Here is a 23,582-nt window from a genome sequence, read left to right on the forward strand (position 1 = left end):
CATTCCAGTGACTGTTACTTTTGTATAGTGCTAACTTCAGGATATAACAAGAAAAATAAGTGCAAACTAGAGTATCCTAGTCTACATCAGCTATACGTCTTGGTCTACCATCAGCTATATGTTCTAGTCTACATCAGCTGTAAGTCCTGGTCTACCATCAGCTATATGTTGTAGTCTACATCAGCTGTACGTCCTGCTCTACCATCAGCTATATGTTCTAGTCTACATCAGCTATATGTTCTAGTCTACATCAGCTATATGTTCTAGTCTACATCAGCTATACGTTCTAGTCTACATCAGCTATACGTTCTAGTCTACATCAGCTATACGTCTTGGTCTACCATCAGCTATATGTTCTAGTCTACATCAGCTATACGTCTTGGTCTACCATCAGCTATATGTTCTAGTCTACATCAGCTATACGTCCTGGTCTACCATCAGCTATATGTTGTAGTCTACATCAGCTGTACGTCCTGCTCTACCATCAGCTATATGTTCTAGTCTACATCAGCTATACGTCCTGCTCTACCATCAGCTATATGTTCTAGTCTACATCAGCTATATGTTCTAGTCTACATCAGCTATACGTCCTGTTCTACCATCAGCTATATGTTCTAGTCTACATCAGCTATACGTCTTGGTCTACCATCAGCTATATGTTCTAGTCTACATCAGCTATACGTCTTGGTCTACCATCAGCTATATGTTCTAGTCTACATCAGCTATACGTCCTGGTCTACCATCAGCTGTATGTTCTAGTCTACATCAGGTATACGTCCTGGTCTACCATCAGCTGTATGTTCTAGTCTACATCAGCTATACGTCCTGGTCTACCATCAGCTGTATGTTCTAGTCTACATCAGCTATACGTCCTGGTCTACCATCAGCTATATGTTCTAGTCTACATCAGCTATACGTCCTGGTCTACCATCAGCTATACGTCCTGGTCTACCATCAGCTGTATGTTCTAGTCTACATCAGCTATATGTCCTGGTCTACCATCAGCTATATGTTCTAGTCTACATCAGTTATATATTCTAGTCTACATCAGCTGTAAGTCTTGGTCTATCTTCAGCTATACATCCTGGTCTACCATCAGCTATATGTTCTAGTCTACATCAGCTGTAAGTCCTGGTCTCCCAGGAGCTATATGTTCTAGTCTACATCAGCTATAAGTCCTGGTCTACCATCAGCTATACGTCCTGGTCTACCATCAGCTATATGTTCTAGTCTACATCAGCTGTAAGGCCTGGTCTACCATCAGCTGTATGTTCTAGTCTACATCAGCTATATGTCCTGGTCTACCATCAGCTGTATGTTCTAGTCTACATCAGCTATATGTCCTGGTCTACCATCAGCTATATGTTCTAGTCTACATCAGTTATATATTCTAGTCTACATCAGCTGTAAGTCTTGGTCTATCTTCAGCTATACATCCTGGTCTACCATCAGCTATATGTTCTAGTCTACATCAGCTGTAAGTCCTGGTCTCCCAGGAGCTATATGTTCTAGTCTACATCAGCTATAAGTCCTGGTCTACCATCAGCTATACGTCCTGGTCTACCATCAGCTATACGTCCTGGTCTACCATCAGCTATACGTCCTGATCTACCATCAGCTATACGTCCTGGTCTACCATCAGCTATATGTTCTAGTCTACATCAGCTGTAAGGCCTGGTCTATCATCAGCTATACGTCCTGGTCTACATCAGCTATACATCCTGGTCTACATCAGCTATACGTCCTGGTCTACCATCAGCTATACGTCCTGGTCTACCATCAGCTATACGTCCTGGTCTACCATCAGCTATATGTTCTAGTCTACATCAGCTGTAAGTCCTGGTCTACCAGGAGCTATATGTTCTAGTCTACATCAGCTATACATCCTGGTCTACCATCAGCTATATGTTCTAGTCTACATCAGCTGTAAGTCCTGGTCTACCATCAGCTATACTTTCTAGTCTACATCAGCTACACATGCTGGTCTACCATCAGCTATATGTTCTAGTCTACATCAGCTATAAGTCCTGCTCTATCATCAGCTATATGTTCTAGTCTACATCAACTGTAAGTCCTGGTTTATCATCAGCTATATGTTCTAGTCTACATCAGCTGTAAGTCCTGGTCTATCTTCAGCTATATGTTCTAGTCTACATCAGCTATACATCCTGGTCTACCATCAGCTATACTTTTTAGTCTACATCAGCTATACATGCTGGTCTACCATCAGCTATATGTTCTAGTCTACATCAGCTATAAGTCCTGGTCTACCATCAGCTATATGTTCTAGTCTACATTAGCTATATGTCCAGTGTCTCATTCAGCTGAAATCCCAGGGCCAGTGTTCATTGAACTACCCTCTCTTAAAGAACATGATTATGGTGAAGAAATGAGTGATAGCAATGATGAAGATTTTGAAATTGAAGATGACTTAGTTCGTAAGATATTTGATCAGCATGAGCTGAATGATTTTGCATGAGATTTGGGACTATCAAAAAAGACTTTAGCACTCCTAGCCTCAAGACTGCATGAGAAAAATTGGAGTGAAATAGGAATGAAGCTATCCTCCTTTCGATCTAGAGAAATTGCATTTCTGCAACACCTTAGAAGTGACAGTGGCTTTGTGTATTGCCATAATATACATGGTTTAATGAAGTAACAGGGAAATCCAATCTATAACTCAACTGAACGGTGATTGTTCATCAATACCCCAAAGCGCAGCTTAAAATATGTCCTCCTTCCCAATGGCAATTTATTTGGTGCCGTCCCAATTGGCCATTTAGTTTCTCTTTGTGAATAGAGTCCTTGAGTTGTTGCAATATCACAAACACAATTGGATCATCTGTGTTGACCATAAAATGGGATGCTTCCTTCTTGGTCAGCAATGCGAAGACACCAAGTATTCCTGTTATCTGTGCATGTGGGACAGCAGAGCTCGCGAGAAACATTGGGGGGAAAGTAATTGGCATCTGAGATCTGACCTCAAACGTGGTGATCCAAACATTCTTCATGAGCCACTACTTGCACACAATTTGACATGCAAAAATAATGTGTCCTGGGTATAGACATGATAACTTTAAATAAACATTACATTCAGGTTGTTTTTTTTTTATTTTCCATTGTATGTACATTTTATATGGTTTTTGAGAAAAATGGAAGGTACCCTGTATCTTCAACAGTTGATATGATGGAGAAAAACTGGGGTCATTTTTGGATGCAGAGGCCAAAAGTTAGTAAAAAAAACAAGTGTAAGATCTAAGTCAACGAACATTGTGTTTTCCAATTATAATTCAAGGCCTGCAGTTATATTGCATGTTGGTCCTCGCATACATTGCTATATCGAGCGTGACATCAGATAACACATGGCGTAACACAATATAACACAGTACAATACATGACATTAGGTCCAGTTACTTCACTGGTGGTTGCAGTTCAAGGATACAGTCTATTAAAGGGCTGCAGACGGTGACCAGAATGGTCGCCATTGCAACCAAGATTTTGCAGCTTGCGACAAGGTTTTTCAACCTCACCACCTTTTGCAACCGGGCTTGCCAACATGATACACAGCGGGGCTATAATACATGAATCAGAAGGAAGAGAGAGATGCCGGGTACCACACACAGATGGTCTTATTTTCTATGACATCAATTATAAATGTAATTAAATTTAGCAACTAAAAGTTTCATTTTTCTTCTTCAATACATTATTTTAGTCTGGAGACCCCCCCCCCCCTCCCCCCCTCCCAATTACACATAACTTGCCTAACATTGTGTATATGGCTGCACCGCCCCGTATACAGCGAGCTACAATGTTCTGTATGTTCTCACACCTTTCTGTCATTGCCAGCAGAAGCTGTTTGTGAATACGTAAGAACATGAACTACGGCAGCATCGCCTTCTAATGTGGAGATAAATGGTAGACGGTGGAAAGAAAGATCAGTACTGGAAATTGGACATTACTTCAGGGTGAGATTTATAGTGTCCTGGAAGATGGGAACTGGCTGCTGTATGTGGTGCCCTGCAGTGTATCCTGTGTGACTCCGTACTCACTATATAACGGGGAAAATGGACTAATATGTCATATAATTGTCAGTAATCTGGTAAATAAGGCATCTCCATTGTACGCTGTCACTAATCCTCTATAATCCCCTAGTAGTGAGACACTTCATGGCAGATGTTCTTGTCTCCCTCAGGTTCCTTAGGCTCAGGACTCTCACAGATGAAGACGATGGTCCTTTCCATCAATGACCCACCAAGGATGGAGAAGGACAGAGACCACATGGCTGCCCAGATATTAGACCTCACCCTGGAGATCATCTACTGGATAACTGGGGAGGTGAGAGCTTCACATGATGTCACTCTTATCTCTAGTAATAAACAGGGGAATGACGGGAAAGGTGAAGGATTCTTAGCCTCCATGTAGTGATCAGTGTCTCACCATCCACAGGATTACACAGTAGTGAAGAAGAGGTCTGGTGAGTGTGTGACCTCCCGTGTGTCAGGAGGACGGAGCCGGACCCAGAGCCCCATCACCGAGCCTTCACATCATTCACTGATACATGAGCAGAAGATCCTAGAACTTACCCACAGGATCACTGAGTTGCTGACTGGAGAGGTGAGCGCTGCTGGGAATGGGGGGACATTATATAATACCGCCAAGGGAGGAGTCTGGAGGATGACTGTATATTGTGTGTGTCAGGTTCCTATAAGGTGTCAGGACGTCACTGTCTATTTCTCCATGGAGGAGTGGGAGTATTTAGAAGGACACAAGGATCTGTACAAGGACGCCATGATGGAGGATCAGCAGCCTCTCACATCACCGGGTAAGAGGAGACTTCACTGATTGTAGAGGACAGTTTTGAGGGTTGGCTACATTCACCATCATTAGTGATGCAATGCATTTAATCTCTGGTTATTTCCCATAGATGGATCCAGTCAGAGAAATCCCCCAGAGAGATGTCCGAGTCCTCTATATTCCCAGGATTGTCCAGAGGAAGAGGAACATGTCCCACTGGATCATCAGGTAGATGAAGCTGAGATTTCTGTAAATCCTCTATAGGTTGATGCAATGAAGCTTTCTACTAATCTTCTCCGGCAGCAGTGTAGTATACTGTGTGCTCTATGTCATCTGGTTATTGTTGGCTGTGGTCAGTAGCGGTTGAAAACGAAGCCAGGATCCACACTGCAGGGTTCATAAACTTCCACCTATTTAGAGACTCAAAGTGGATAAATGTAAAGTTCTGCAGCAGAAATACTTCCCAGAACACTCAAGTAGAATCCAATCCTTCGATCTCACTATTAAAGCCTTCAGCGTTCTGGTTAAAAATCCAACATATTTCTGCGCAAAACACGTGTTTACTAAAACCTTCTCCGGTTTAACCACTTCTATTCCACAGACATTTGAGCTTGTACATTGACCTTGATATCTTTTGTATAGTATATAGATAACGGATGTCGGTCATATTTTGTGTTATGCACGTGTTTCCCCATTGTTTTATAAAGTGGACGCTTCCTGCTTCCTGTGTATATCGGATACATCTGATACAGTAGAGCGCCCCTTTTTTGCTCAACGTGATGTTGTTTTGATTACGACTTCAAAGCTATCATCCGTTTTTTCAGTATACTTGGACAGTTCTCTAATTTTCATGCACTTGCATACTTTGCATTTGTTGCATGGAAAGAGCCCTGGTTGTTGGAGGGTTTAATTGTTGCCTCCTCTCCTCACTTCTTCTGCTTTGGATGCCACTAAGTTTCCTGTATTTCTTGCTTTTTTAAAACACAAAGCTCAGGTACTTTGATAAATATTTGTTTGTAACTATCTCGATGGAGGAGGTCCCAGCGTTTCTGTACAACATGCTTGAGTATCTTCCCAGGATCTGTGTATTGTGTTTTATTGAGGATTTTTATTATTACTCCGCCATTTTTACCACAGTTCCCCCATTTTAGCTTTTGTTCCTAGCAATAGTCTAGTCTCTACTTAACTTTTGGTATCCTCCAAATGCTCTGTATTGTACCCTATTAAGACAAGCAACTCTGGGAGAATACACATTCACATTCAATGCAGGAGGCCCAACATGCAAATCCCACAGGTCAGTGCAGTGGTATTTAGTTTCCAGGTAATGGGAGCCAAAGATCCACCAGAGCACCTCTGTTAACACAACATCACTGGAAACCATGCCTCACCTGGCCTTGTGAGGTTGCTAACTGGACTCTAAGGGACTGACAGCATATGACATGGTCCAATGAGTCATGGTACCAATTGTTTTGACCTGATGGTAGGTTTCATGTGTGGCACAGAATCCATGAAGCCATGGACCCTAGTTCTCAACAGGGCACTATGCAGGCTGGTGGTGATTTCAAAGTGGGGCAGGGTGTGTTCTCATGGTATAGCACGGGTCCAAATAATTGACCAGTGCCCACTATGTTTTGCTGCTTGGTGACCATTTACAGCTCTTCATGGACTTCATGTACCCCACAATGATGGGATATTACAGTAATATAATTTACTTTTCCATCAGGCCCAATTTTTCCTGTATAGGATCAAGGAGCATTATGGAGAGTTCCTATGAATGGTGTGTTATGCATGTTCACCTGACATGAGTCAAATCAAACATTTATGGGATGTTGTGGAGAGGTCCTTTCACACCAGAGATGCTACACCTATGGCTCTGTGGGTGGCTATCTAGTTGGCATGCCTCAGTATTCCTTGACATGTTTTCTGTCCACTTGTGGAATCTATGTCATGTCAAGTTGCTGCACTTAACAAGACTATAGGGGACCCTACACAATATTCGCTTATGTCTCATGACTTTTGGCAAGTCTGTGTAGGTTCATTTCCATTTCCGTGAGTGGAAATTTTTCCTTGTCCTAGGTGAGAATTCATGTTGGGTTTTTTTAACTGGTAGTTCCATATCTCAGTACCACTGGGGGGATATCATTCAAGTTTCCATTGTGGCGAAGTGTTTTTAATTTGATTGTGATCCACAGTGTTATTCAGTTCGGACTGGGTGAGCGCTGATAATGCATAATATTGATGGACATATGATAAACTAGGGGTCTTTTTTTCTAAATTAAAGAGTCTTTTCCTTTTTTTTTCTTTTTTTTATTGTGTGATTCTTGCAGGAAAGTTCTGGTGGAACGATGAGTGGACTCGATGAACCCATATCAGTGTTAGTGAACGGTAAGAGCCTTTCATGAATCTTGTTTGACTGTAAATTCCTCTATTAATGGGATGACTGGTAGGAAGTTCAGAAAAACGTCTTCCACCTGATCATTGTTATTGCCAACAACTCATTTAGTGCCGAAATATCCCATCATGTTCCTTGGCACCAGAACAATGTAATACAATATGGGCAGATACTAATATCATCACAGAAAAATTGCCGATTCAGATTGAAGATTATATGATGAAACCTAGATAGGGATGAGCGAGTATACTCGCTAAGGCACTATTCGCTCGAGTAATGTGCCTTAGCCGAGTATCTCCCCGCTCGTCCTAAAAGATTCGGGTGCCGCCGCGGGGTGGGGAACTGCGGGGGAGAGCAGGGAGGAACGGAGGGGAGATCTCTCTCTCCCTCTCTCCCGCCTGCTCTGCCCCGCTCCCCGCCGCAACTCACCTGTCAGCTGCGGCGGCCCCCGAATCTTTAGGGACGAGCAGGGAGATACTCGGCTAAGGCACATTACTCGAGCGAGTAGTGCCTTAGCAAGTATACTCGCTCATCCCTAAACCTAGATCATCCACCTATGTTATATGGGCCCCATGGGTACACACCATGTTTGAGGCAACCCTTGCACTGTTTTCAGGCTGTGAATTTATTGGGAAAGGCAGTTTTTATAGAATCCAGCCTGCAGATTTTCAAACAAGAAGAGAAGAAAGTTGGTGAGCGGAGTGTGATCGTGGTGTTTATGAAGATTGGGAGAATGGAAGAATCAAGAGGATAGGACTATAAATGAATATATTATATCCACAGGATATGTTATAAATATCTGATAGATGTGATCTCAGCGTTTCCTGGCTGAGATGAGGAACCCGCAGCTGGTTTCCCAAACACTTCAATGGGTATTACCATAACTCTCATTGAAGTAAATGGGTGTTACAGAAACTGTGTAGCACAGAGCACTATATGCTGCTGGGAATTAATCACAAGATTAAACTCGTATGGTGGTCCTCGTGTCAGCAAAAGAGGAAAATCCAAGATCCAGTCCAAAGTTGTTTTATTTTCCAAATGAATTTTTTTCTTAAAAAGGTCCAAATTCAACCCATCATAAAATAGTATAGAGTAATTCTGCCACAAATATGAATGCAGTGCAACGCGTTTCGGCATATACAGAACACCCTTATCAAGCATAAAAACTTTTTCATATAATGCAACTATTTTACGATTTATATCAAGGCGCTGTTCTTACATAATCTGCTGGGAATTAGTGAAACAGTGTAATGCTCTGTCCCACATTGTTTGAATAGTGTCAAAAAGATCTTAAAAGGAAAACACAAGTGCTATTCTTTTGTTAAGTGTGATTGTTCTCAGTAAGAGAATCCAGGTAATCTTGTGGATATGATGCCCTTTTATGACTAACAAAAATATACGATGTTACAGCAAGCTTCCGGGTTCTTCTTATCGACCCTCTATCGGGCTTGATGAAAGGTCGATAAGAAGAACCCGAAAGCTTGCTGTACCATCATGTATTTTTCTTAGCCATTAAAAGGTATCATATCCACAAGATTACTTATGAGCCTCGTGTGGCGCAGAGTGTAAGCTCTCGCTCACGACCTGAAGGTTGCAAGTTCAATCCTTGAATGGTTCAGTCAGCTCAAGGTCGACTCAGCCTTCCATCCTTCCAAGGTTGGTAAAATGAGCACCCAGCTTGGTGGGGGGTAATAAATAAATAAAAAATTACCTGAAAGCGCTGCGTAATAAGTTGGCGCTATACAAATAACAAGATTTATCTATTATTACTTGGATTCTCTTACTGAGAACAATCACACATTACCCTATTGGCTAACACGGTACCAAACCTTTTTTTTTCATATTATTTTGTTCATTCGTCTTTTAGAAAGAATAAGCAACATATGGACCACATTATAGGGCTCTGTGAGTCAGCAGTTGAGAGGATGGGTGTAGATTAGGAGTCCTCTGGCGAGCTCTCAGATTCTGTATCTTTCTTCTTCAGCATTAAAAACCGTATGCCCTTCAAAGGTGATCTTCTCCTTCTTCACCGAAATCTGCATGAAGTGCAGGAAGCCTGTTACTGATGCTTGCTCCCACGTTTCTAAAGGTTGAGTCAATCTCAATCTGGTGCAATGTTAATCCGTAGTCCTTTTGGGACAATTCTGTTTCTAATATAGCTCTCCAAAGTCTGTACTTCCCACCAGGACTTTATGTTATTCTTATAGCATACATATAAAGTCCCCATGCCACCTGCGTAGAAATCAGCCCCCTGCGCTGCCAACACGAGAAATACAGTGGGATAGTACCTTGTATAAATGGCAGTAGAAACAAATAATTGATATTAGATAAATGATAAGGGTAACTTATAGAGTTGAGCAAACGTACTCTGCCGAGCTTGATGCTTGTTCGAGTATTAGCGTACTCGATGGTGCTCGTTACTCGAATGAGCATCAAATCGTGTTCGACCCCCGCCCCAGCTTTTGGCCCCTCCCTGCCGCGACGCAGTGCGTGTCATTCAAAAAGGAAGGGGAAGGGGAGAGAGGGAGAGAGAGAGGGAGAGAGGGAAAGAGAGGGAGGGAGGGAGAGGGAGGGAGAGGGAGGGAGAGGGAGAGGGAAAAAGCAAGTGCTCGGGAGCCAGCGTCCCACAAACAAAAATTACGAAAAGCTCGACTCAAATAATGTGGACCCAAGCATTTGGGTGCTTGCTTATCTCTAGTAACTTACCCAGTGTGGACAGTCCTCCTGGAAGACTATCACTACCCCTGAAGTCCAAGTCTGCAAAAAGATACAAGTCTTGTGCACATAGGCATCCAGAGGTAATAGGAGAGCCGCAGGACAGATCCAAAAATGAAAGAATAGAAAAAAATCCTGCGTTCCGCAAGAAATGTATTTGGATAGGATTCAACCAAAACAACCATAGTTGTATAAAGGGATACATATATAATATATTACAAAAAATATATCTAAAAACACACAGGGTATTGAATGCAATGCATTTTGGCGGTACTATGTCGCCTTTCTCAAGCATAAAGCGCACTGACATAGACCATGGTTAAATAGTTATTGTGTAACATTCATGTCAAGCTCATTCATTCTGGGGAAATCTTACAGAAAAAGGAAAGGGTTGCATATCGGCATATAATTTCAGAGATTTTAAGACTGGAATACAACTGTCCACATATGATATTTTGGAAGCCAATGTGTACATATTCTGATTTACATTTTTATTACATTTTTATGATACGGATTGATATAATATCATTTGCAATATGGAAATAGCGCATGGTGATTTAAATTGAAATATGTAAAACTTTAATTCTACATATCTCTACTAGGGTTTCTATTCTGGGACCCTTACAAAGTGCTAACAAAACACTACAATGTTTTCTTTCTTTGCTTTACGCGTGTACTGATGATTTACTGATCATATGTTATCCTGTTTTTCTTGTATTTCCATTTTACTATGTTTTCTTGTTTCTTGCTAGTGTCTCATTAAAGCTAGATTGGTTCATTTTTTGAAAAAAAATCAATTTTTAGGGGTGAAATCATTTTTTGTTTTTCTCTAGGTGAAGAGTGGAGTAGAGACCACCATGGACATCTTGTATCTTCATGTAAAGTAGAAGATAATTCCCCACAACCTGATTCAATAGCCCCTAATATAGCCATAGTCCTTCAGAACAAAGATCTATCTATTGATGGCTCTAGCCACAGGAAACCTTCATCCCATCAATCACTGATCGGCAAACAAAGAACTGATTGTAGACGGGGGGAAATATATCCACGTGGGACAGATTTTAAAATGAAATCTGAATTTTCCTTGAATGGGAGAACTGTCCGAGCTGAAAGGCAATTTTCATGTTCAGAATGTGGGAAATGTTTTAGCCAGAAATCAGGTCTTGTTAGACATCGGAAAATTCACACAGGAGAGAAGCCGTTTTCATGTCCTGAATGTGGGAAATTTTTCAGTCATAAATCAGATCTTGTTAAACATCTAAGAATTCACACAGGAGAGAAGCCATTTTCATGTTCAGAATGTGGAAAATGTTTTAGCCAGAAATCGAGTGTTTTTATACATCAGAGAATTCACAGAGGGGAGAAGCCGTTTTCATGTCCTGAATGTGGGAAGTATTTCAGTCAGAAGTCGAAGGTTATGGAACATCTGAGAACTCACACAGGGGAGAAGCCATTTTTATGTTCTGAATGTGGGAAATGTTTTAGTCAAAAAAGAAGTCTTGTGGATCATTTAAAAGTTCACACAGAAGAGAAGTCCTTTGCATGTTCAGAATGTGAGAAATGTTTTGGCCAGAAATTGGGTCTTGTCACACATCAGAGAACCCACACAGAGAAGAAGTCATTTTCATGTCCTGAATGTGGGAAATGTTTTAGCCAGAAATCGGATTTTGTTAAACATCAGAGAATTCATACAGGGGAGAAACCGTTTTCATGTCCTGAATGTGGGAAATTTTTTAGTTGTAAATCAGATCTTGTTAAACATCTAAGAACTCACACAGGGGAGAAGCCATTTTCATGTTCAGAATGTGGGAAATGTTTTAGCCAGAAACCAAGTGTTGTTATACATCAGAGAACTCACAGAGGGGAGAAGCCGTTTTCATGTTCAGAATGTGGGAAACAGTTTAGTCAGAAACCTCATCTTGTTAGACATCAGAGAACTCACTCAGGAGAGAAGCCATTTTAATCCTTTCCAATGAGATTTTCCTACATAGCTCCATGTTGGGCGAAGTCCGACACTTGTGTCTAACACTATGCAGAAGAGAGATGCATCATCAGAGCTCTCTTCTGCGCAGTGTAATATACATGTATAATAATGCTCTATTATATATATAATAATATACATATAGTGTAATATATATATATTAACTTGCGTTCAATTTTCAAAAAATTGGTAATAAAATCATCATGACAGATCATCTTTTTTTTATGTGTTTCTGTTGAGTAACCCAAGGGATCCACAACACAATTCCCACCTAAAATTAATAAAAGCTAGAAAGTGTGTTGGTGGCAAGGAAACAGGATTGGAAATGGGTTAAATTTCAGAATGTAGTACATTTTACGGATGTGAAATCTCATTATAAGATCTGCTGCCTAAGGCCACGTTCAGATAAGCATATTTTAATTCTGTATTTAGTCCAGGTTTTGCACACCATAACCCCCACCTAATGTAAGTCTACATATCTATTCACATGGCCATATTTTCACAGTTGTGTTTAAAAAACACAGCCTACTTTTTTGTGTTTGCCTCTGTATTTTAAAGTATTAGTATTATTTTCTATTGAAGGAATATGGATCCATGTTGATCTTGTAGAAAATAAAACCAATAACAGCCAGCACTGAGGCAAATACTGATCAAACAGTGATAAAAATTCACACACAGTGTAATTCCTGTGGAATGCAAGCTGAAATGTCTCAGCCAATTCACTTACCGCCACTGTGCCCGCAAAATCTGGAGCTGGGCTGAAAAATACAACCACCGTAATGCTCTAATGATGGGGATCAGTGTTCATCACTGCCTTAGGGCGCCTGCACACAGGCGGAAATCCCGCCGCGGGATTTCCGCCACTGAAAGCCTGCATAGGATTGCATTAACGAACGCAATCCTATGCAGACGGCCGCGGTTTGGCCGCGCAAAATCTTCCGCGGCATGTCCTATTTCTGTGCGGGGCTCGCAGAGCCTCGCACAGAAACGTCACCCGGCTGCCGGCTCCGGTCTGCGCATGCGTCAGCTGCCCGGCAGCCGACACATGAAAGAGCCGGGGCCGCCATGCGCGGGTGAGTGCGCGCTCGTCCCTGCAGGCGCTCGGGTCGGGTCCCGTGGTGAGAGTCCTCGCTGCTGGATCCGACCCGCTCATCTGCAGGTGGCCTTACTCCTTGTATGCAACAACGAAAGCTGATTGAGCACTTTCATACTAAAGAGTGAATGAGGCCAAAGGGTGCTCCCTTTTTTACTTTCAAAATACTAATGACCACTTGTCTGTGAGTGATGAGTGACTGTGAGAGTTACATGTGATGATGTCTTGTCATGTGATCAGTCACCGCGGCTGTAAGCTCCACCCCTGATCACTTGATGACAACGTCCTCACAGGTCCTTCATCCCTGTGCACTGAATGAGGGATTATGGGCATATATAATGCAGTAGTTTACTATTTGCATGGAAATATTTTGACCAACTCCAATCCCTTTCACTATTGTATTCTACTAAGTGGTGCATTGCACCACCAGAAACACCGGTACTAGTCTCCTTCTATGCAGGAAACAAAAGTGTCATCTGATAATGATCAGTATTACGGACCATGGGCCTCACATGGTGCAGAGTGTTATGGCAGCAGAATGTAGTCCTAAGCTCTCTTTCACGCCCTGAAGGTTGCGGGTTCAATCTCCACAAGGTTCAAGTAGCTGGCTCAAGGTTGACTCAGCCTTCCATCCTTCCGAGGTCGGTAAAATGAGTAACCAGCTTGCTGGGGGGTAAAGATGACTGGGGAAGACAATGGCAAACCACCCCCCATAAACAGTCTGCGAAGAAAACGTCACAATGTGACGTCACTTTAGGAGTCAGTCACAACTCAGTGTTTGGGGACTTTACTTTACTACCGACCATCTTTTTCCCATGAGTAGGACTCTACAATAAGAAGAAGGAAAAGGGGCTTCATTAACCTAAATCAAAGATTTGGCTCATTCTACGTGATAATTAAGAGCAACTTTTTAGGTGCCCGTACATGCAGGGTTTCTCCACTACAAAGCACAGGCAGAGCTCTGCTGCTTGCTGGCAAGTATCGGACTCCTCCTATTGTTTGAATTAACGGGTGCTGGCCGGTGATCAGTGGAGCTCCACTTGTATTTTGCTATGGACAAATGTTGCATGTACAGGCACCCTTTGTAAAACATAGGACTCATGAGATCTGGATTAACCCCTTAATGATCAGAGTGTTTTGGTCTTATATGAGCAGACGATTCTTAACTTTTTTGTGCACTAGGTGCTTCAACTGTCAACTGACTTTTTTTTTCCTTGGGCTACCAAAATAAGTTCTGCTGGTGTTTTTTGTGATGCACCAATCTGTTTTTTTAGTACTTTTTCTTTTAGAATGGTTTCTTTTTTAATTTTACTAAAGATATTGTGTAAAAAATAAATAAATAAATAAAAGTTTTTTTCAATTCAATTATCTCAGTGTAAATTTACAAATGTTAAAAATAAAGTATAAGAATGGGTTACTTCTTTAGATTTAGTCATTTTGATGTATACCTTGTATCGTCTTGCATTGCAAGATGGCTATGGCGAAAGTTTGGGTTGGTGTTGGTGTATATTTTAAATTTATTTGTAATATTTCCTATGTTTTTTAACATATGTTCCTCATGACATCATAAAAGACCTCTGGCGAACACAGGTGCTCCTTTTTTTTCCTTATATCTTGCAGTTTTCCACTATAACTGGGGCATCCATGGAAGCACCTGTTACAGGTAACAACCAACCCTCCTCTATCATGCCATCTGCAACTAAGCTGCAGCAGCTCTTGCGAGGTGCGCTTGGCAATCATGTACTTCTGGGTTCAGTAGGAGCAAAGTCAGTACCGCTTCCTGTATTTACTCAATGGTGCTCATTGAGCACTTTGTGGACTTGAAAAGATATGACAAAAGCTGTCTCCGACAACCGAGCATCAGTGCTGCTACTATTGGATTGTACTTACTTTAAAGCCCAGGAACACACACAACGTACATAAATAATGCATGGACTTAACCCATTATTTACCATTAATGTATCAATCTTTAGTCGCACAGGAGGTACGAAGTGGGCTTCTGCTCCTACAATAGCTGCATTTGGAATTGGCTGCATTTGTTGCTGCTGACAAGCGGGTCAGATCCGGCGGCAAGGATTCTCACCGCGGGACCCGACCCGAGCGCCTGCATGGACGAGCGCTTACTCACCCGCGCCTGGCGGCCCCGGCTCTTTCATGTGCCGGCTGCCGGGCAGCCGGCGCATGCGCAGGCCAGAGCCGGCAGCCGGGTGAGTGAATAGGACATGCCGCGGTTTGTTTGCCGCGCAAGATTTTGCGCGGCCAAACCGCGGCCGTCTGCATAGGACGCCTGGTGGGGTTGGCGTCCGGTCTGGGGTCAGGCATGGGGTCCGTGGTGCTGCTGGGCAGGGCCTCTGTGGCCGGTCTCGGAGTTCCCCTGTTAGGGAGCACGGCCGGGAGAGGGACGGTCTATATGCATACCAACCAGCGTGTCACCAATTCCCGCCCTGACCTAGGCGGGGCTTTTGGTATTTAGCTCCACAGACACTGTCAGTCCCTGGTAGTGTTTGCTTGTTCTCCAGCTAACACCTGCTCAGATTTCTCTCCCTGTCTGCTGACCCGGTTTTGCTCTGTCTTGGATTTAGTCTGTTCCTTGTTTGTTTGTTGTTGCTTTCTAGGCGCTCTAGTCCCCTGCTATTGTTACCTTTGTCTCTCCTGTCCTTTCATGGGGTCCCTATCAGTGCAGAGTAGGGACCACCGCCCAGTTGTCACCCTGCGGTTTAGCCCAGGGGGGCAAGTAGGTAGGGACAGGGGAGAGGGTTGGTTGTTAGGGACTTCCAGTCTTCCGTTCCTAACCGACCCTGACAGAAACTCTGGCCATACAAAGATTCGGGGCTGAAGGTGAACCCCGATTATCTGCGCATTATGGAGGCTGTAGCAGCAGTTATAAATCAGGTCCAGAATTTGTCTGAGGTGGTACAAGACTTGTCGGCTCATCTCTCGCAGCAGGAACAGACGGTGGCGGGGTCTTCAGCAATGGTATCACGAGGTCCCATACCCATTTATGAACCTAAGGTGACTTTACCTGACTTTTTTTCCGGTGACCGTAATGCATTTTTTGCGTTCCGTGCTGGTTGTAAACTATATTTTAGTTTACGCCCACATTCCTCTGGGACCCACAGAATTGGGCTTTTTCATTACCATCAGATTCCCCTTCTCGTCAGTCACTGGATGCCTTTTTCTCTGCCTTAGGTCAGATATACGAAGAGCCTGATCGTGCAGGTTATGCGGTTTCTAAATTATTGAGTTTTGTTTACAATTACGACAGTTTTGTGTAGATTCAGGGTGGAACGATCGGGCCTTAAATGACCTCTTTTTGACCGGACTCTCTGGGTCAGTAAAAGACTTGCTGTTTGGTCAATCGGAACCTAAGACGTTAGAGACGGCAATGACGTTAGTGTTACGGGCTGACCGGCGCCTGAGAGCTAGAAGGGTCACCAGACCAGAGAACCTCACCGCGGCCTGTAAACAGCAGCTCCCCAGTTCCTCCGGCAACCAGGTAGAGAAGATGGAACTGGGATACATGGCAGCACAGGAGCGCCTTCCGACAAAGAAACAGGTTGTGCTTCTACTGCGGGGACACTGGACATCTCGTCGCCACCTGTGACCTGAGACGGCAGCAGGAAAACTTCCGCTCCTAGGCGATCTCCGGAAAGATTGCCTAGGAAATCAGGTACTTCCGGGTTTTTCCAAGTTGCTTCTCCCTTCTTCCATTCTGTTGGGTTCCTGCCTCATTTCTGGTCACGCTTTTGTCGACTTGGGGGCGACAGTTAATTTTGTGAATTTCGAGTTTGTTAAGTCTATAGCTTTCGAGTTGCAAGATTTAAATCCCAATTTACAGGTCTCTGGAATTGATGCCACTCCGCTGGTGGCAGGGTTGATAAAGAAGGTTACACTGGAATTCAGGTTCACGGTGGGAGCTTTACATTCAGAGTTCTGTACATTTTTGGTGATGGAAGGCCTATCGTCTGATGTCGTGTTGGGGTTACCATGGTTGCAACTACATAACCCCATTATTGATTGGGCCGCGTCCGAATTGATACAGTGGGGTACGGGATGCAAGGAGCATTTGACAACTGTCCAGTTGCATTCCTCTGGTTGTGAGGTGGCCGGCCTGCCTAAGTATTTAGAAGAATTCGCAGATGTATTTTCCAAACAGCTTTCGGAAACCTTACCCCCTCACAGGGAGTGGGATTGCAAGATTGACCTCCTCCCTGGAAGTAAGATCCCTAAGGGGAGTATTTACAATGTAACAGTGCCGGAACGTGAGACTATGAAGGAGTATGTAACCGAGAGCTTGGCCAAGGGCCATATCAGCAGAGAATCAGTAGATCAAGGAGAAAGGGAGCTAGATCCCGAGGTTTTTCAGGCAGTTTGTCAGAGATAGGGTCAGCCGGATGTCGATCTGATGGCATCCCGGTTCAATTACAAGCACCCGGTCTTCGTGACCAGGTCAAGGGATCAAGCAGTGGACGCGCTGATGGCTCCGTGGATGGGGTTCCTTTTCCACTACGTGTTTCCCCCTGTGTCTCTCATTCCTCGGCTGCTCAAAAGGATCAGGAGAGAAGGGCTTCCAGTGCTTCTCATAGCTCCGGATTGGCCTCGGTGGGTGTGGCACGCAAAACTAATCGATCTACTAGCAGACGACCCTTGGTATGTTCCTCTGCAAGATTTTCTCTCTCAAGGGCCCCTCTACCACCCAAGTTTATCCATGCTACGTTTAACAAAATGGTTGTTGAGGCCGCTGTGTTGAGAGCATGGGGCTTTTCGGACCCGGTGATCCAAACAATGATCAAGGCTAGGAAACCATCCTCATCGAGGGTGTACCATTGTGTATGGAAGAGATTCATCCTTTTGTGCGAGCAGCAGGGGTTGCACCCTATGCATTTTTCTTTGGACTACCTCCTGTCCTTCCTACAGGATGGACTGGAGATGGATCTCAGTCTCAGTTCCCATTAAGAGAGGTGCCAGTGCAGCTATTGTCCTGGAAGATGACCTTTCTGGGGACGATTACTTCCATCCGTAGAGTCTCTGAGATCGTGGTATTGTGGGCAAAGCCACCATTCATGGTGTTCCACTAAGATGAGATTGTATTATGTCCAGTCCCGCCCTTCATTTCCAAGATGGTGTCCATTTTCCATGTCAATGAGGACATTGTGCTGCCATCATTCTGTCCTGACGCGGCTCACCAAAGAGAACGGGCTCTGCACAGTGTAGACCTCGTGCGAACCATAAAAGTCTATTTGGAGTAGATTGAATCGTTCCGATGCTGTGACTCCTTGTTCGTGATTCCTGAGGGCCCAAGACGTAGTCTTGCAGCCACCAAGGTAGTCATCTCTTGCTGGATATGTTTGCTGGTGACAGAGGCTTACCGTGCTAAGGTTAGGGTGCCACCTTTTTGGGTGACAGCTAGAGATAAGCGAGCACCAAAATGCTCGGGTGCTCGTTGCTCGAGTCGAACTTCCCGCGATGCTTGAGAGCTCATTTCGAGTAACGAACCCCAATGGGCGACTCGAGCATTTTTGTATATAACCGATGCTCCGCATAGGTCTTCACATGTGAAACTCTGGAAAACATCCGAAAGTCATGGAAACACCACAGAAACAGATAGGGCAGGGCAGCATGCAGGGCTGCATCTCAGGCTCCCAGGTCCCGCTATTAACTCACAATAGTGGCAAGAGTCTGCCCACCCCACCCCCCCTAACAATTTTTACTTCGGACAAACCTTCATTAGCAAGGCACACCTTAGCTAAGCACCACACTACCTGCAACCAAACGCAATCACTGCCTGCAGGTCACACCGCTGCCTCTTCTCCTGGGTTACATGCTGCCCAACCCCCCGCACGACACTGCGTCCACATCGCACACAAAAGTTTCCCTGCGCAGCCTTCAGCTGCCCTCATGCCACACGCTCGCTTCATAGCTACACCACCCTCATGTCTATTTCCAGGTGCGTCTGCAATGAGGAGGAACCGGAGGTACACACTGCAGAGGGCTGGCAGGGCCAGGCAGTGACCCTCTTTGAAAGGGATGGGCGATAGCCCACAATGCTGTTGAGAATCGATGATAAATTGACGTACAATCATCATTCCAATCCTGTGCTACCTCCATTGCAAAATAGTCAGGAGCTGCAAACGTGGGCATAAAGGGGACTTAGGTGCCAGCACTTCCACACATCTCCACGGTGCAGCAATATTCTGTGTGGGAAGCACGTGAGTGGGCCCAGAGTCAGGCTCGGTCCCAGCCTCCATCTTGTGTGACCCAAGGTGCCGCAAGTTGCATAGCAATGGGAAATCTATGTGTCCCCCCACAATTCATTCTGTGTAGGTGTTAGATAGCTCAACACCACAATGGAAAGTCTTTGAGTTCCTTGGTCTTGCCTATGCTGTCGGTGCACAAAGATGGTATTACAAAAGAAGAAATCAGAGCACCCAAACATGGCAGACTTTCACCCCGCGAAGGACCTCGGCCCTCATTTCTACCCTAGTCAGACAGTGTATTTGTGCCAGACAGGTAAAGCAACGCAATGGGAACTCATTGTGCACTCACAGCATAGGCGAGCCCAAGAAACTCAAGCATGGTATTACACATGAGGAAATCAGAGTGCCCAAAGATGGCAGAGTTTCACCCTGGGAAGGGCCTCTGCCTTCATTTCTGCCCTAGGCAGTCAGTGGGTTTGTGTTAGACAGGTAAAACACCGCAATGGGAAGTCTTTGTGCACCCACAGCATAGGCGAGCCGAAGGAACCAAAAGAAAGTAATAAACATAAAGAAATTACAGTGCCCAAACATGGCAGACTTTCACTCCGCCGAGGACATAGGCCTTAGCCCACACCCTCAGCAATCGTGGGCATGAAGCGGACTCCGATGCTAGTACAGCTGTGAAGGTCTCATTTAATCAGTTACGTTTTCTTTCACGGCTCCAAAGACTCCATTAACGAGGAAGAAGTTCCACAGGCCCAACCTGGCGCAGTTGCAGTTCCCCCAGGACATAGGCCTCAGCCCACACCCTTAGCAATCATGGGCATGAAGCGGACTCTGATACTAGTACAGCTGGGAATGTCTCATTAATGCAGTAACGCTCCTCTCCTTTGGCCCAAACGAGTTTCTCAGATAACTGTGGTAACACAAGAGAAAATACATGATGCCCAGTGCTGATCCCCTGACCCCAAGCAGGAGAAGGAGGTGGCCTTAGAAGGCCAAGAAAAAATGACCAGGAACTGCAATAGCCTGTGTGGGAAGTGTGTGAGCGGGCCCTTGCTCAGGCTCGGTCCCAGCAAACACCTTGTGTGACCCAAGGTGCCACGAGTTACATAGCAATGGGAAATCCATGTGACCCAACACAGATAGTTCAACACTGCAAGGGGAAGTCTTGGAGTTCCTTGGGCTCGCCTATGCTGTAAGTGCACAAAGATGGTATTACACAGGAAGAAATCAGAGTGCCCAACCATGGGAGAGTTTCACCCCGCCAAGCAACTTGGCCTCAGCCCATAATTCTGGCCTAGTCAATCACTGTATTATTTGTGCCAGTTAGGTAAAACACAGCGATGGGAAGACTTAGTGCACCCACTGTATAGACAGACCCCTGTAACAGTCCTGTAGCAAAGGTATAAACAGACCCCAGTAACATTTCTGTTGCACAAGTATAGGCAGACCCCTGTAACATTTCTGTAGTAACAGTATAGACAGACCCCTGTAACATTTCTGTAGCAGAATAATAGGCAGACCCCTGTAACATTTCTGTAGCAGAAGTATAGGCAGACCCCTGTAACATTTTCTGTAGCAGCAGTATAGGCAGACCCCTGTAACATTTTCTGTAGCAACAGTATAGGCAGACCCCTGTAACATTTCTGTAGCAGCAGTATAGGCAGACCCCAGTAACATTTCTGTAGCAGAAGTATAGGCAGACCCCAGTAACATTTCTGTAGCAGAAGTATAGGCAGACGCCAGTAACATTTCTGTAGCAGAAGTATAGGCATACCCTGTAACATTTCTGCAGTAGAAGTATAGGCATACCCTGTAACATTTCTGCAGTAGAAGTATAGGCAGACCCCAGTAACATTTCTGTAGTAACAGTATAAACAGACCCCTGTAACATTTCTGTAGCAGAAGTATAGGCAAACCCCTGTAACATTTCTGTAGCAGGAGTATAGGCAGACACCTGTAACATTTCTGTAGCAGCAGTAAGGCAGACCCCAGTATCATTTCTGTAGTAGAAGTATAGGCAGACCCCTGTAACATTTCTGTATCAGCAGTATAAGCAGACCTCTGTAACATTTCTGTGGTAACAGTATAAACAGACCCCTGTAACATTTCTGTAGCAGAAGTATAGGCAAACCCCTGTAACATTTCTGTAGCAGCAGTATAGGCAGACACCTGTAACATTTCTGTAGCAGCAGTAAGGCAGACCCCTGTAACATTTCTGTAGCAGCAGTATAGGCAGACACCTGTATCATTTCTGTAGTAGAAGTATAGGCAGACCCCTGTAACATTTCTGTAGCAGCAGTATAGGCAGACCCCTGTAACATCTCTGTAGCAGCAGTATAGGCATACCCCAGTATCATTTCTGTAGTAGAAGTATAGGCAGACCTCTGTAACATTTCTGTAGCAGCAGTATAGGCAGACCCCTGTAACATTTCTGTAGCAGAAGTATAGGCAGACCCCTGTAACATTTATGTAGCAGCAGTATAGGCAGACCCCAGTGCCATTTCTGTAGCAGAAGTATAGGCAGACCCCAGTAACATTTCTGTAGTAACAGTATAGGCAGACCCCAGTAACATTTCTGTAGCAGAAGTATAGGCATACCCCAGTAACATTTCTGTAGTAGAAGTATAGACAGACCCCAGTAACATTTCTGTAGCAGAAGTATAGGCAGACCCCTGTAACATTTATGTGGCAGAAGTATAGGCAGACTCCAATAACATTTTTGTAGCAGAAGTATAGGCAGCCCCCTGTAATATTTATGTAGCAGCAGTATAGGGAGAACCCTGTAACATTTTTGTAGCAGCAGTATAGGCAGACCCCAGTACCATTTCTGTAGCAGCAGTATAGGCAGACCCCAGTACCATTTCTGTAGTAGAATTATAGGCAGACCCCATTACCATTTCTGTAGTAGAAGTATAGGCAGACCCCTGTAACATTAATGTGGCAAGAGTATAGGAGAACCCCTGAAACATTGGGGTACCATGAGTGTAGGCGAAGGCCGGAAAAATTAGTTGGATAAGAGTATAGGCGAGGGCCAGAAAAATTAGTGTACAAACAGTACAAATGTACCCCTGAAAAATGCAGGTGAAACCCATAAATATTTTTTGAAAGATATAGCTCGCTGTTGCTTAATTTGTAACAGAGGCTGGAGGCAGCCCTGTTAAAAAAATTGTTTCATGTTAAACTATCAATACTTTTGAAACTTTGAAAAATTGGAAAAAAAAAATTGTTAGATGAGCCTTTTCGGCTGCAGAAAAATTGGCAGTTCAGTGTGATGACATGATGTTACAGGAGGAGGAGGACTAATATGAGAAACAGATTGACAAAGCTAAATGCCCCCTTTTTTCCGGTGATAAAAGCATTCTTCTCTATTTGCGGTTGCAATGAAAATAATCTTTAGGGTTCCGCTGCTCTCCACCGGTGGAGAAGAGAAGTCTGGGGAAATGCAGGCTTTGTTCATCTTTATGAGTGTAAGCATGTCGGCACTGGCAGTTGACAGGTGGGTACGCTTATCCGTGATGATTCCCCCAGCTGCACTAAACAAGACAAGACGCTAGCCACAGGGCAAGCCAGCCTCTCCAGGGCATACAGCGCAAGTTCGTGCCACGTGTCCTGCTTTGACACCCAATAGTTGTATGGAGCAGAGGCATCACAGAGGACGGTGGTACGACCGGCTACGTACTCCCTCACCATCTTTTTACAGTGCTCCCTCCGACTCAGCCTTGACTGGGGAGTGGTGACGCAGTCTTGCTGGAAAGCCATAAAGCTGGCAAAGGCCTTGGAGAGTGTTCCCCTGCCTGTGCTGAACATGCTGCCTGATCTCCGCGCCTCCCCTGCTACTTGGCCCTCAGAACTGCGCCTTCTGCCACTAGCGCTGTCAGATGGGAAGTTTAGCATCACGTTGTCCACCAGGGCCCTGTGGTATTGCATCACTCTCGTACCTCTTTCCTCTTTGGGAATGAGAGGGTAAAGGTTCTCTTTATACCATGGGTCGAGAAGGGTGTACACCCAGTAATCCGTAGTGGCCAGAATGCGTCTAACGCGAGGGTCACGAGAAAGGCAGCCTAACATTAAGTCAGCCATGTGTGCCAGGGTACCAGTACGCAAGCCATGGCTGTCCTCACTAGGAAGATGACTTTCAGGATCCTCCTCCTCCTCCACAGCCCATACACACTGAACAGATGAGAGGCAAGCAGCATGGGTACCCTCTGCAGTGGGCCCAGCTGTCTCTTCCCCCTCCTTCTCTAGCTCCTCCCCCTCCTCCTCCAAAACGCGCTGAGATATAGACATGAGGGTGGTTTGACTATTAAGCGACATACTCTCATCCACCGTCTCCTGTTCCGACAACAAAGTGTCAGCCTTTATGCTTTTCAGCGAACTTCTCAGCAGGCATAGCAGCGGGATGGT

At 44.5% G+C, this 23,582-nt stretch overlaps 1 protein-coding gene across 1 annotated transcript in view; it reads left to right on the forward strand.

Moving 5' to 3' along the window:
• The window catches only part of LOC136620111 (uncharacterized), a 534,467-nt gene that overhangs the window by 1,645 nt on the left and 509,240 nt on the right, over positions 1-23,582 (forward strand). Inside the window, 4 exon segments of the mRNA XM_066594833.1 lie at positions 3,850-3,965; positions 4,193-4,335; positions 4,447-4,614; positions 4,699-4,822. Of these exon segments, the coding sequence (XP_066450930.1) occupies positions 4,219-4,335; positions 4,447-4,614; positions 4,699-4,822 (409 nt within the window). The 5' untranslated portion in view covers positions 3,850-3,965; positions 4,193-4,218.

This window comes from Eleutherodactylus coqui, chromosome 3 (genome assembly GCF_035609145.1).
Source record: "Eleutherodactylus coqui strain aEleCoq1 chromosome 3, aEleCoq1.hap1, whole genome shotgun sequence".
In the NCBI taxonomy this organism is placed as follows: domain Eukaryota; kingdom Metazoa; phylum Chordata; class Amphibia; order Anura; family Eleutherodactylidae; genus Eleutherodactylus; species Eleutherodactylus coqui.